At 37.6% G+C, this 14,477-nt stretch overlaps 2 protein-coding genes across 3 annotated transcripts in view; one reads left to right on the forward strand and one right to left on the reverse strand.

Annotated features, from left to right (window-relative positions):
- LOC145664797 (globin-like) overlaps positions 1-14,477 on the forward strand; it is a 303,771-nt gene that overhangs the window by 98,127 nt on the left and 191,167 nt on the right. The gene's annotated exons all lie outside the window — the stretch shown is intronic.
- Positions 1-14,477, reverse strand: part of LOC145664796 (alpha1,4-N-acetylgalactosaminyltransferase 1-like) — a 120,153-nt gene that overhangs the window by 76,886 nt on the left and 28,790 nt on the right. The window contains exon 1 of one of the 2 annotated variants that reach the window (XM_081731751.1): positions 9,269-10,354. The exons of the other annotated variant lie outside the window; for it this stretch is intronic. Coding sequence (XP_081587877.1) covers positions 9,294-10,040 — 747 coding nt within the window. The 5' untranslated portion in view covers positions 10,041-10,354 and the 3' untranslated portion in view covers positions 9,269-9,293. Of the gene's footprint in view, positions 1-9,268; positions 10,355-14,477 lie in introns of those variants that run through there. 2 annotated transcript variants of the gene reach the window in all.

A 14,477-nucleotide genomic window follows, 5' to 3' on the forward strand; every position in this document is an offset into this window, starting at 1 on the left:
AAAAACTGGAGTTATTGTAACCCGTACGTATTTGTCAACGCTCCACATGGGAACATATTTTTTTTATTCAACTTGGAACTGCAGAAACTCATCAGGTAACAAGTACTATTTACTTTAGTTGTAGGGGAAGAAAATACTATTCCTCTTCAGTAGTGGAACTATTTTTGTCTACATCGAGTTAAATATTAATGAAAACTAATTGGTTTATGAAATACACATTTCCACATGCTGTGCTAAAGAAATCGAAGTTAGTTTCCCTGTGTGCAGGAAGGCTAAAACGCGAGTGATTATTACTGCAAAAAGTAACGATAGGGCGTAGGCCAACTGAGTATAATAAACTAAGTACAATAATTACCACACTAATAACAAAAATTATGGTCTGTAATAATTTTGTCTTTTGTGCATACTAGATTATCGTTATGATGTTCTAAAAGTAAATAATAAGCTCCATTCTGGTTAGGCTCCGACTCGCACTAACATAGTAACGTGCTACATTGATTCCCTGTGTTATCCAATGCATGTCTAGAGTATTCAATTGCTATAACAAAGCTTGCCACGAGCAATCATACTTCGTCTTCGTCAGATAAATGTAAACTATGTTACAGAAAACTTACGAATTCATTCAGTTCATGTTTATTTATGTTCTTGCACAGTTCATGTCTTTAATTGATTTTAGGAGTCTACAAAATTGTCATTAACAAATGCTATTCAGGTCAGGCAAGTCGTTGACGGTGGGCATCTCTAGTTGTATAAGTTATTAAGTGCTGTATTTACTTGGCTATGTATAGCACCTCCAATGTAATATTCTGCCGTTAATGTGATGATATTGCCACTATTTAAACTCAATGACCGAGGTCATAGTTTATTGGGAGCCATGCCTTCTTTTTGTCGTGGTTGCAGTCAGGTTTTGTATGAGTGGAAATGTTGTGCAATTGGGGAAGGCGCTATCAACTCAGCGGTCATATTGATGACTACTATATTTTGTAAAGTACTGCACAGTCACTGTATGTTTGGTGAAACTGTTTTGTATGCCGTCCGTCTGGTTATTGGCCTAGTGCGTGCTCTATATAAAGTGCAACTACCATTTATACTCATTTGTGTGTTAGTGCAAGAAAACGTAATCTATCTTTACAATTTCGTCGCTACTCGACAAAGTGTTCATACATGGAGAAGTGAGACTGTGTTTGTTACATCATTCATCTTCGTCGAACTAATTAGAATTTGGGAATTGGAACTAATTTGGGTAATAGCGCTGAACGATGCTATTTACATGTAGTTATCTACGAAGAATGTATACATCTGGTTCATTCTTGATGATTAACTCTGGTGGCTGTCTTATTTGGAACTATTCGTTGCTACATTAAAATGTTACCACTTTCACAAATTCCAGGGGGACGAGGGGGACGTGTCCCCCAATCTTGAACCTCGGGGGACTGTCCCCCCAATTATCTAACTTAAAAAGTGCTTTTTGGGATAAGTGTGATAATTTGTGTCCGACTGCCACAAAGGAATGTAAGATGAAACTGATTTCTCTTGGCTTTTCCATTTTTTAAAAAAGTAATCGTGTTCTGTCGTATCTCAAACTGAACTTCGTGCTGTAGTGCGTTTAGTAGTCTCATTAATATGTATTAATTCCACTTCCGCTACTTGGGCGGAAATTGCAACAAATGCTAGAGGAGGATATGCTCCTCACCTCATGCTGAAAGTTGTCTCAGCTGTAGGTGCGAGCACAAATTCAGGGAAATGGGGAGACATCCCCCCAACATTGGAACTGGAGGCTCTCGCAATAATCCTATTTGAAAAGTGCTTTTTGCAGATAAGTGTGAAAATTTTTGTCCGACTGCCACAAAGGAAAGTGAGATGAAATTTGTTTCTCTTCACTTTTCCATTTTTAATGAAAATGAAGGCGTGCGACTGTGCGTGACGTAACCTGATATGAAATCTTATCTCTTCCTCTCCCCTAGGCCCTAGCACACGAAGAGTATATAGACTATCCAATGTCAGTAGAACCCATCTTTTCAGTAAATGCGCATTTCATCTATTTGTAGTATCAGCCTAGGCAACTACTCATGCTTCGTAAGCTAACTAACTCTATAGCCTATGAAACCCAGAGGTTCAATGCCGCGTTCACAAAAGCTCTCCACTGACTGCTATCCTTAGCCAACTGGACCCAGTTTCTACTTTGTATTCCTATCTCTGCGAGATCCATCTTAATATTGTCTTCCCATCTGCTCCTAGGTCTTCATAATGATCGTTTTCCGATTTGTCTTACCGCTAACACCTTGAAAGCGTTCCTACTTTCTTCCATCCTGGCTATATGTCCTACCCACCTAAGCCTCCTAGACTTGATGACCCTAACAATGTTTGATAAGCCGTATAATTTACGTAGTTCCTCGTTATGAAATTTCCGCCATTCCCCATTCCCGTTCCTCTTGGGTCCGAATATTCGTCTGAGCATCTTGTTCTCAAATAATTTCAGTCTATGTTCTTCCTTCAGAGTAAGCGATCATGTTCTGAAAGCATACAGAAAAACAGGTATGATTATCTTTTATATATATTAAGCTTCAAATTCCTCGACAGAATTCGCGACGACAAGAGATTTTGAACTGAATAATATTTGAGTTTAATATCTATTAAATTTACATTATCAGCATACGCATAACCTGGTGAACACCGTTCAGCTCTAGGCCCTGGTTGCTATCTTTGATTTTCCTTATAGCGTATTCCAGGACAAAGTTGAATAATAAGGGCGATAACACATCTCCTTGTTTCAGGCCATTCTCGACGTGAAAGCTCGTGGCCAAAAATTTTGCTACCCAGACTTTACTTTGGGATTCGTTTAAACATGTCTTAACTGATCTAATTAGCTTTTTCGGTATTCCAAATTCTATAAGAACGTTGTACAATGTTTCTCTACTAACCAAGTCCTACGCCTTTCTAAAATTAATAGTTGATGTACCGGGCTACTGTATTCCCACTTCTTTTCGAGTATTTGGCGAATGGTAAATATTTGGTCGATACTTGATTCGTCTAAATCCACACTGATAATCTCCAATAATTTCATTTGCGTATGGGATCAACAGGTGAAATTGAAACACTTTGTGACAACCAGGCTAAACACGCAAGGATAGGGTTTTTACCAGGAGGGAATCTTCAAATTTACCCCCACGATACGAAAAGTGCCTCTATCGGTATAGAGACTATGTCGAAAAATAACCAAATGCATATATTATCTGTTGGCTGTATTGGTTGTATGAAATAGTATATACACGTTTCACTGCAGGCTTTGTAACTTTATGGCAAACACTCTCCTTATTCTTGACGCTTGTATTTCGGCCATTCAAAATGATAACTCAAACTCTGTTAACCATTCCAGTTGTTGTAACAAATCTACTTGGACCTGGGCGTTAGTTATCTTACATTGACTTCTAGCAGCATTGAACGTCTTATGCTATTTAAAAATACGGCAACGATGAAAGAATTATCACAAATGTTTTCTGCATCTCAAATGAATCGGTCATTTGAGAAACACCTCATATCCAAAAAAGTAAACTTTCGGGAAATCTAAAAAAAAAGTTTTTCCATAATTTAACATCATATATTTTTTGAAATTTTTTATATGTTTCTACAGGGGTTTGGTAAGCTAATTCTACGAAAATAAAATTTTATTATTTTTATTTTGCTATTTTTAAAAAATTATAAACGTTGTCGGAGATGTGTTGTTTCTCAAATGAATGACTAAACGATATGTTATCAGGTATGAAATAAAAGGTAAAACAATTCAAATTTTAAATAAAAATCAGTATTTTCTTTTCCAAATAATGTATACACATTTTCCAAACATTATTTCTTAAAACAGTTCAATGTCATCCATATCGATAGTTGACCAGTCATAAATTTTTGAATAAAATTAACCAACAATGTCTGCAGCTATATAGGCTTCGACTTTCTTGAGATCATTGATTATGTTGATGTTGATAGGTACACATTTTTGCGGGCAGACACTGATTTTTGGAAGGTATGGTAAACCAGTTCCCTGTTTTTTCATGTCAAAAGTTTATTCATTGAGTCCATCAATAAAGTTTTTTACTTTAACTTGGTCTACATGTTTATTAGAGTAATGAAACTCCATAAATGTTGAAATGTTGAATTTAATTTTGTTTTCCCTTGGGATGTTCCTTGCTTGAGTCTCCGTAGATATTACATTTTTCTTTAATAAAATTGACCAAACCATGATTTAAAATCCTTCACTTTTTCACTTTCTACTATTTCCACCAGGAACTTGTCCTGAATAGAAGCAAAGTGCAGCATAAGTTCAGCATACTGTTTTACTGTGTAAATCCTGTCAGTAGTTTTAATTTTTCGTTTGGTTACAGTAAAGTCGCGGTCACACGGAAGGCCCTCGAATAGGAACATAGTGATGAATACTGTCGAATCGGCCATTTTCTATTAGGGCAAGAAAAAACCGCACAAGCACGGTGTTTTTGTTTTGTCCAGGTGTACCATCGAAAAAAAAAACATGAAGATGCCTAACACCAGCATCAAGAACTTCATTGATATAATCAACTAAAAATGAACAAATTTCTTTTGGCCCCTTCTTAGCTAAGCCCTCATGATATACATAAAACTTGGCTTTATTGGTTGCAACATCATGAATATTAAAAACATTCACTGTCAACTGCCGTAAGTAAAATATTTCTTGAACTGGTATTTGAGGAAGTTGAAGGTTTTGCATAAAGTCCATGCAGATCCCACCTACTTTTTCATCCGTTAAACACTTTTGTCTAATATTTTCAAAGGCTTTGAAAAACTTTTGTGATCTCTTTTTATGCACAAGGTGTTCTGCAACATAAACTCTTTTAGCTACAGAGGCTACAAGATGGACTTTTTATTTTGACAGACAGTTCCTCACATTTACAACAAGAATCAATCTGAGGCCTCCCAAAAGTTAGGTCAAAATGCTCATGAAATATTTTCAAATAAATCTTGTAATCAACACTGAAGTCTGGATGTTTTTCTATGAAAAGTTGCCACATAATTCTTACATTAAGATTAGCGTTCAAGTATTTGTAAGACCTGCTGGTGTAATGGGCTTTTTTCTGGGGAAAAGAGGCTATGTGGTCGTCAATAGCCTTTATGATATGACCTGGCTTAGCGTTCCAGGAGATGAGGTGTTTCTCAAAGGAATGGATATTTTCTAATGCGCCATCACCATGGTTACTAAGTGGAGGTGAGTTGTTCTATGCGTATTGGATGTGTCTAGCCGTTACCAACAATTTAATATGTCAAACTCAATTTTGGCCAAAAATGGACATGAGGTGTTTCTCAAATGACTGATTCAAATGTTTCCGTTGTAGTTTTTTTTTTCTTAGCGCGCACAGAACTTGAAATTCACTCTTTATTCCACTCCATTTTTAGCAGTGTCATGCCTCACTAGCAACGGGCCAAGATGAAAATTTGTATACGTATTTCCTAGATCACACGCAACATTCACCACTATGAAAAACTTTTGTAACGAAACTAATGTCGCACCAAATAGTCTCGTTTCCCAATTACTACACCGTGTACGTATAAAAGAAACCGGGAGTTGACAGCACATAGGAAATAGATTATCTTTGCAGAAACTGTACACAAGCAGATATCCATGCAGATTATAGATTAATGGTGACTGAAGTCAAATTACGATCCAGGAGGTTGAAGTTGTTATAGAAAATTGTTGTTTTGAATCCGAGGGAAACGAATAGACAGACGGGCAGACGGAGAAAATGAAACAGACGAACGGAAATAATCCACTATCACGATAGAAACAGTGAATCAGCAATTCAAAAGAGTGAAAAAAGGCTTCATACCAGAAAGCAATGTACTGGTAACGAATATAACACTACTACTACCGTATAGCACTAGATAAAATGAAACAAAAAAAAAAAAAAATGAACTTAATGGAGAAGTTAAGATGATACAAATTACAAAAGGATGAGTACAATTAATTCATGAGCTGAAAGAATAGAGGCAAAAAAAAAAAGGTCTTATGCAGAGCCGTTCTAACGCGTGATTAGTGCCATAATAAGAGGTTCTACTAACATATGTTTCCTGCAGTAGTCAGGCCTTTAGTATGACACTAATAATATGTCAAAACGACTCTGAATAAGCCTAATAAATCTAACCTAATTCCAAAACTTTATTTATTTATTTTAATGGAAGAAAATGGACATTATTGAAGATAGAGATGCAAAGTTTTTGGTGAGAGAGTTTCAAATTAAGCAGGAATGTGTACATATATTTTACAAAACAACTTACTTGCGTCGATACATACAATAGCGTATTTTTCGGCGCTAAGTGACTGTGCGCTGTGTCAACGCAAAATTTAAGTGTTATATTCTGATAATCGGCATAGTAGTTCTATTTTTTATTTAATTTTGTGCGTCACTTTGTGATTCGCAAATTTTGCAAAGACCGATATGGAATGAGCCCACAAGACGAAATAAATTCTAAATGTTACAGAGAAAATTAGAAAAACAGAAAGGATGAAGCAAAGAGAATTTAGAACAATAGATAATATATCAGTTGAACTAACAAAAGGATTAGGAATAAATGCCATAGAATTGTGTACATTACTAAATGAAACCCACATGACAGGAAAAGTCCCAGTTGGACGTCATAATCTCAAATCTAACGATAGGAATTTCTGAAAACGATGAGCGGTATTCAGAGAGAATGAGTTAATCTGGGTTAGTCTTGGATTAGTTAATGGCATACTAGAACTTTACTAAGGAAGGTACACTTTTTTGGTATTCAGAGTCTACTTTGAGTACAACTAAAACGTTGATTTGGGTATGATTAACTTACACAACCCCAATGCATTGGTCAAAAAATAAATGTGGCAACTACGGAAAAGTAGATGAGCTCATGCGTAATCTTTAAAAATGAAAATAGATGAATTACGAAATCCGAAATGTTGTGTCGCACGCTAAACCGTGAGTAAAAGATTAGCCTCTGCTCTAGATTAATTAGTCACTTGTGATTAACTTCGTCAAATACGACGTCTTAATCAGAGACTCTGAATACCATCCTTTAATCAACCCCGTAGTATGAGATTAATCAGACTTCAAAACGACTCTGCACAAGGCCCGTAATGTTTACTATTACCTGCATAAAGAAGACTTACACATAGTCGCTGTGAAGGAGAAGGAAAATTAAACAGAATTATTTCTATAACTGCTCGTTATTTGCCTAATGATTCACTGTGGTTCCTATTTGTATGATTGTCTATTTCTTCCGAAGTTCGAATAATAATTTTGTTAAATATTCAAGCAATATCTTCCTACAGTTATTAAGTATTTGAGTATTACTAACGATTCATGTAAGCAAATACCTTTGTATGTGTGTATGTCTATCTTATCAATAATAACGTTCATAATGATTTTAATTTTGATTACCCATGATTTACGTTTTATATTACAAATCTCCTCCATTGCTGAGGTTGAAGTCAATCAAGAACAAGGAGATATAAAGTAGTGCCAGACGAGACGAAACAGAGCTCTTCCACTAGAAACGGGTACTTTTAGAGACGAAACCTGTTTCACGATACCTTTTGAAGACGAAAGAACCTCAGCTTTTGTCTTGTGCACATCTCTAGAAATGTCAAATGGAAAGTCTGCGCGTAGTAGTGACATTGTTGAGAATACATCAGTCGGATTCAGAGACGTACGTGTGATTAGCATCGTAATAAAAATATGACTAACGCGTGATGCTAAAACGCATTGATCGAAATAGTTCAGCCACGGCTTTTCCATGGGGTTGTCCAAACGCATTAGGGGTAATCGAGATAAGACCGAACACGAATTCTAACTCGTTTGGACAATCTACGAAAATCTATTAATTCGCTCTCTTACCTTGGTTTCTTCTAATGTGTTTGGACAACCCCAAGAAAAAGTCATGGCAGGCCTTGTTCGATATAAATTGTGGATTACATATTTTAATAATGCGGTATACGGAATTTAGTCAAACTCTTAGTAGGACTCTAATCACACATGAAAACGTCTCTTCATGGATAATAATGTCGTTATCTGTTTACTTCTACGTGCATAGGACTATATTAAGATATAAAACAATTAATATAGTGTACCTCAAACTAAGATTTCAGATTCTAATTCAATCCCCGTGGGTTCAGAGAAAAGGTAATATGTACAGTCATGTTCAAGAAAACCTGTCCAGTCGACACGCTTTGAAAGGATGTAATCTTACAACAGGACAAAGAACAATTTGGTATTTCATCTTGAAAGACTCATATGCGTTTTATTTGAGGACACGTAACTCAGTCGCTTATCTCTGGTGCTAGGAGTCCCTGGTTCGGTGGTGGACAACACCGTACACGTGGATTTTCACAGAGAGTTTCCCTGCTTTCTCCTACGATCTTATTCCTTCAAATAATTTCATATTCATTCACTTTCATAGAGCAATCGTTTCCTTTAGCTTAAAGGACATACATGGGATGCAAAACAAAAAAAAAAAAAAAAAAGATTTCTATCCTTTTCATTTACTCTCATTTCTAGATATGAAAAAAGTTTAGACACTTAAAATTATTCATTTCCCGTATTTTAACTTTCGCAGTTTTGTTACATTTGACACTAAAACTTTTGTCTTCAGTCCGTTACGTCATTCTTGTCTAGTTTTGTTTTAGTTCTTTCCCCTTAAGCTTTTTTTTTAAAGAAAAGCACTAAATCAATGAAAATTATTATTTTTCGTGAAACACACGCTAACCAGGTACATACCGATATAGCTTTGTCTCTCATTCAGGGGTAAAATTGAGTGTGAACGCGGGGAACGCCATACCTCACTTCCAGAAAAAATCTGTGGCATCCCCCACTTTCTAAAAAAATACAATGGACAAAGATAGGTACGGAGGACCGCGTGACGTACTGTGTCCCCCTTATCTTTTCAGATCCATTTTTACCCCTGCTCTCATTACAACCATATTGCCAAATCACTTAGAACTCGCTCCATTATTATCAAACTTTAGAAAGAAATAAAATAAAATAATAAATAGAAATAAAAGTTATATATATTATTCACAAATCCATTTGCTCGTCAATGCGTGAAATCTTTTATGTATATCCCCACATAAATATTGTGATTTCAGTAAACGTAATAACGAAATTCCACAATAACTTACACTACAGTCATCGCAGAGAATTTGATAGGGAAGTCTTGGCAGTTATTTTCTGCAAGATTTTAGAAATAATTATAATAAAACATTAAAAATACATACCTGCATTCAGAATACCGTAACTTTTTCAAAAGAAGTCCCCACTAACACCATATACTTTGGGACAACATTTTTGAGCTATAATAGCGTATGGTTGGTTTGATCCTACCATCACTTTTCCTTTCACACTTAGTTTGTTCCACACATGAATAGTGAAAGATTTTTGTAGTTTCTCCATTGTATCTTTGCTTTTGTTTTCATCAAAATATAGCTCCCATTCGGTGTAATAAATGGGGTAGAAAAACTCGGGGGGATACACTATAAATCCATCGCAGTTCTCCTGTGTCATATTCTTCACGTCTTTAGTGTGACATATCGATTCCAAAACTCGAGTTATAACATCAGGACCATTGTGTCTCCAGAGGTGACCATTAAAATTCTTAACAAGATCTTCTAAACACGCAAGGCCCACAGGATGTCCATATTCAAAGTTCATAACACCATTAGCCAAGTCGGACGAACTCTCAGCTCCGACATAATTTTTAAGATCTTCCAAAGATTTGAGCACCACAGCATCAAGATCAAGATAAGTGCCACCGAACTTCCATAGCGTCAAATATCGCAAAACATCACTCGTATGAACGACTAACCACTTACTTGTGTTAAGCACGCCACTGTTGTACCATTTCTCAAGTGGTGTTCCCGCAAAGTATTCCACTAAATCAATTGTCTTAATATGTATATTGGGATAAGATATTAATTGCGCCATTACGCGATCTGAGAAATCAAGACTGGAAGATGCCATTAGTAAATATACCTCAGTGTTTGGATTCATTTTGGCGGCTGATTCCACTGCGCAAGCTTGTCTCACATTCACAACACTTTTACCGGAAGTTTCGTGGAAAAATATACTATTGTTCTTAGGCGCCGAAGGACTGCTTAAATTGAAAGCTTCGAAATAATTTTCATTAAGTTGGATTAGAAAATATCTTGTACCATTAAAGTTGAAGTATGTTACAAATAAAGATGTCAACACAATAGTTGTCACAAACACTAGAACATTTTTTTCCCTTCATTCTTTTTAGAATAAGGAATGGAAAGGAAGTCACAAATAACAACTGATGTTCTCACACTTCCGAAAGCTATCTTGCAATTCCAGGTCAAATACGAATTGAAGCTATCCATGAATGCTTAAGTGATATATGAGATTTGATAAGATAGAAGTGTGTCAGTGTTGACGTTAGGGTTTCAGTGTTTGGAAATGATATCAAGATTGAAAATATCTTGTTTGGACAAGGAGATAACACGATAAAATTTGTTTCGTAAATTAAATTTGGTTTTGGTAGTTGAACTGTAAGTCCCCACAACCACGAAGATTCTTGCGTGTATAGAAAAGGAATTAGTCTGTGTCGGCAGCGGCAGTCTTTCATTAGGAGAGAGAGAGTGTCACTCCTTATATCCACAGAATACATTTCTTTGATTGTTGGGTGGAAAGGAAACCACTTTGAGTTTTATTCACAAAATTGTTTTCTGAATTTCAGTTACTCAACTTATTGTGTGATGATAGCTCTAAGTGTAGTTGTTATATTCCTAAATTCTGAGATTAATTCAAATTAAGGCATATTTACAAACAGAATACAGTAGAGCGTCGATTATCCGAAGTAATTGAGGGACATTGGTGTTCGGAAAACTGGTTTGTTCGGATAATCGAACTGTACATGTTTATTTGCTATGCGCGGAGCGGCACGCCTCAACTCTAAGCTGGCGCAGCTGTTGCTGTGAACAGCTTTGATACTGCCGCTACTTCTAAAGCCAGTGCCAAACCGACAGAAGTGTGCTGATTGTTGAAACACAGCGACTGGCGGCTTGGCCGGTCAGCAGCGCCTTATGAAGGCTCCATTAGAAGCAATGTTCCGCCAGCGGTGGCTCAGTGCGGCGACTACTGTGGGAAACTTGGTTTGGAGTGAGGGGGATGATGGACGGTAGGGTGGGAGAGTAACAGGTGCGAGCGAGTACACAGTTCGGTTAAGCGGTCCGTCGGTTGACCGACGTTCGGATAATCGACGCTCTACTGTATTTAGACCAGAGTCTCGAAAACAATCTTATATGTCAACAATGTCATGTCATATGTCATTTATATGTCAAAAATTTTATTTACGGAAAATTATTTTTCAAAATAGATTTCTTTAGATATAAAAGAATATTTTATGGAAATGAAATAGTTGGAGCAAGGTCGCCGATTTGTTTGTAGCTTGAAGGGGGGGGGGGACATTTAGATGTGTGTTTGGTTGTAGACAAAGTCTAAGAAGACATATATGACAACAGAATTCAAATTGTTTCAACTATTTTATATTCATAAAAACAAACATAACAATACATAGAACTATAAAAAATACATAGGAGCCAACATCAGCATTGGGGGGAAGAACCTCCTCAGGCCCTTGATTTGGGCTATTTTAAAAGAAGAAAATGAGCAGCTATTTCTATCCTATTTCGAACAGTAGATTAGCCTTATTACAGGATCGGTACAGAAACACACCTTGAACTTCTTGTGGCAGTTTGGCTATTGGATACAAATTCAAGGTCTTCCTGTGTTGTTAAAAAAAATCGAAATTGTCTTGACCTTCTGTTTTAAGTTTCTTGAGAAAGAGCTGATTGAGGTAAAGCAGGAATTTTCCATTCAGCATTTTATCGCTTGAATTACAGATCGTTTAAGAAAGAAAAAAAAATTCGTCCTGTGCCATGATGTTCTGGATGAAATTTGGCTCTTTTTCGTCTCCAGTCAGTAGTTCCTATGAATGATGGACTCTTTCCAGTTTCTCTGTCTCTTTAAATTCACTGTATTACGAGGAAGGATCAGAAACTAAGGTTACAAGGCGGTAATATTACTACATAGAGTTGTCACCTGTACAGAGATTCATTCACCCACCTAAGGCGCTAGTTGTAATTAAACATAAATGACGACTTATTTGGAAAAGTGGTTTTGCGAAGAAGTCCGCTAAGTTATTCGATATTTCTGTGCAAAACATGTAACAACAGCTGAAATTCATCGCCAGCTGGTAGAGGTTTACGGAGATGTGAAATGAAATCAAATCTTTAAGTTTTACGTCCCACGTTTTACGTCCGTACCGACTAGGCAAAGGAGACGACGATGGTGAGAAATAAAGGAAACGGTGAAATGAAGAAAGTGGGAGGAAAGGGAGAACCCCGAGGAAACCCACGCACACGGTGTGGTTTACGGAGCGACTGTAATGTCTCGTCACCATATCACACAATGGTGTCGAAAGTTTGCGGCTGGTAGAGAAAACAGCATCGACGGGGAGCGCAGTGACTGACCCAAGGAGATGGGCACCCTCACTCATTTTTGCCCTCAAGAAGGCCGCCCTCACCCTCACTCACCCTCATTTCGGTAGATGAGGGTGAGGGTGTCTGAGGGTGAGTGTGACAGATTCCATTGAGGGTGAGGGTGTCTGAGGGTGAGGGTGATGGGGTCGACTGAGGGTGAGGGTGGGAGAGTCGGTTGAGGGTGAGGGTGTCTGAGGGTGAGGGTGAAGGAGTCAACTGAGGGTGAGGGTGGCTGAGGGTGAGGGTGAGGGAGTCGATTGAGGGTGAGGGTGGTTGAGGGTGAGGGTGAAGGCGTCGATTGAGGGTGAGGGTGGCTGAGGGTGACTGTGAGGAAGTCGATTGAGGGTGAGGGTGTAGGAGTCGACTGAGGGTGAGGGTGGCTGAGGGTGAGGGTGAAGGATTCAACTGAGGGTGAGGGTGGCTGAGGGCGAGTATGAGGAAATCAACTCAGGGTGAGGGTGGCTGAGGGTGAGGGAGTCAACTGAGGGTGGCTGAGGGTGAGGGTGAGGAAGTCGATTGAGGGTGAAGGTGAATGAGGGTAAGTGTTGAGGGAATTGATTGAGGGTGAGGGTGAGTGAGGCTAAGCGAAAATGCCCATCACCAGAATGAATTCCTGAAGGATGTTTGCTTGAAAGTTATTTATTTGGGAAATGATTGAAGAAATAGCAGTTTCCTGCGAACTTCAAATAGAGTAGGGCCGCGCTGGCTCAGTGGTAGAGCGTTCACTTCTGGTGCTTGGGGTCCCGGGTTCGATCCCAGCCCCCGCCAAGTTAACTTTGTGGTGGACAATCACCGTGTGCGTGGGTTTCCTCGGGGTTCTCTCGTTTCCTCCCACTTTCTTCATTCCACCATTTCATTCATTTCTCATCATCAACGTCTCCTTTAGGCTAACCGGCATAATCGTGGGACGTAAAACTCAAAGATTTCATTTCATTTTTTAAATAGAGTAGCAACCTGTTTGGCACAGAGTCACGTAATTAGGCCACAAAACATCAGTTGGTGCAGTGTACGAATTAATGGGGATGGTGAAAGGGATATTCCATGTGACAAAAATTTAATTCCCTCCCAGAAGAACATTTTAATTTTTCCCCTCTCTAGTATTTTTTTCGAGTGGTCATATAGCTAGAAAAGAAAACATATTTTATGTAACCAAACAAAAACATAGCATTTATGTCTGACTTAAAAGAGGTTATTAACATTTTCGCAGTCGTTAGAATCACATACTTTGTTTCTTGGAATAGTTACTTACTCATGCGGAAAACACATTCTTTTTGTCAGAAGCAAACTATAAAGGCTCGAGAGGGGTGGAAAGGTCACGAAAATTCTGTAATTCTTGGAAAAGCATTCCTTGTAAGACGTGTCATAGTCACAGGTTCTCATAACATTCGTTGTAACGGATGATCTATAATTTAATAGAATGACGTATTAGCTTCTACATGCCTGCTTAGCAGTATATATATATATATATATATATATATATATATATATATATATATATATATATATATATATATATATATATATATATATATATATATATCGTTTTCACCACTGAACTAAAAGTATTTTAAAATTAATTGATAAGTTTGAGATTTGGTTGCCTGCTTAAATGTACAGTACACATCATGTTTTGCCCCTCCCATACAGAAACATAATTAGTGGTTAGTTCAACTTTAAATAATACAAATTTAAACTACTGTTACTTATTTTCTAACTTTCCTCGTCACAAGTCTAGTGGTTAGCGTGTGCGCCAGTGATGCACAGGGACACGGGTTCGATTCTCGGTGAGCGAACACAAGGACTTAATTTTACCTTTATTCATTTGCATTAGTCACCCGTCTCCTTTAGAATAAAGGGCATAGCCGTGGAACCTTAAACTACTCATTCTAATTTCGTATTTAAGGAGCTTGGCTTACCAACACTTCTT

This window comes from Thermobia domestica, chromosome 11 (genome assembly GCF_964235325.1).
Source record: "Thermobia domestica chromosome 11, izTheDome1.hap1.1, whole genome shotgun sequence".
Lineage (NCBI taxonomy): Eukaryota > Metazoa > Arthropoda > Insecta > Zygentoma > Lepismatidae > Thermobia > Thermobia domestica.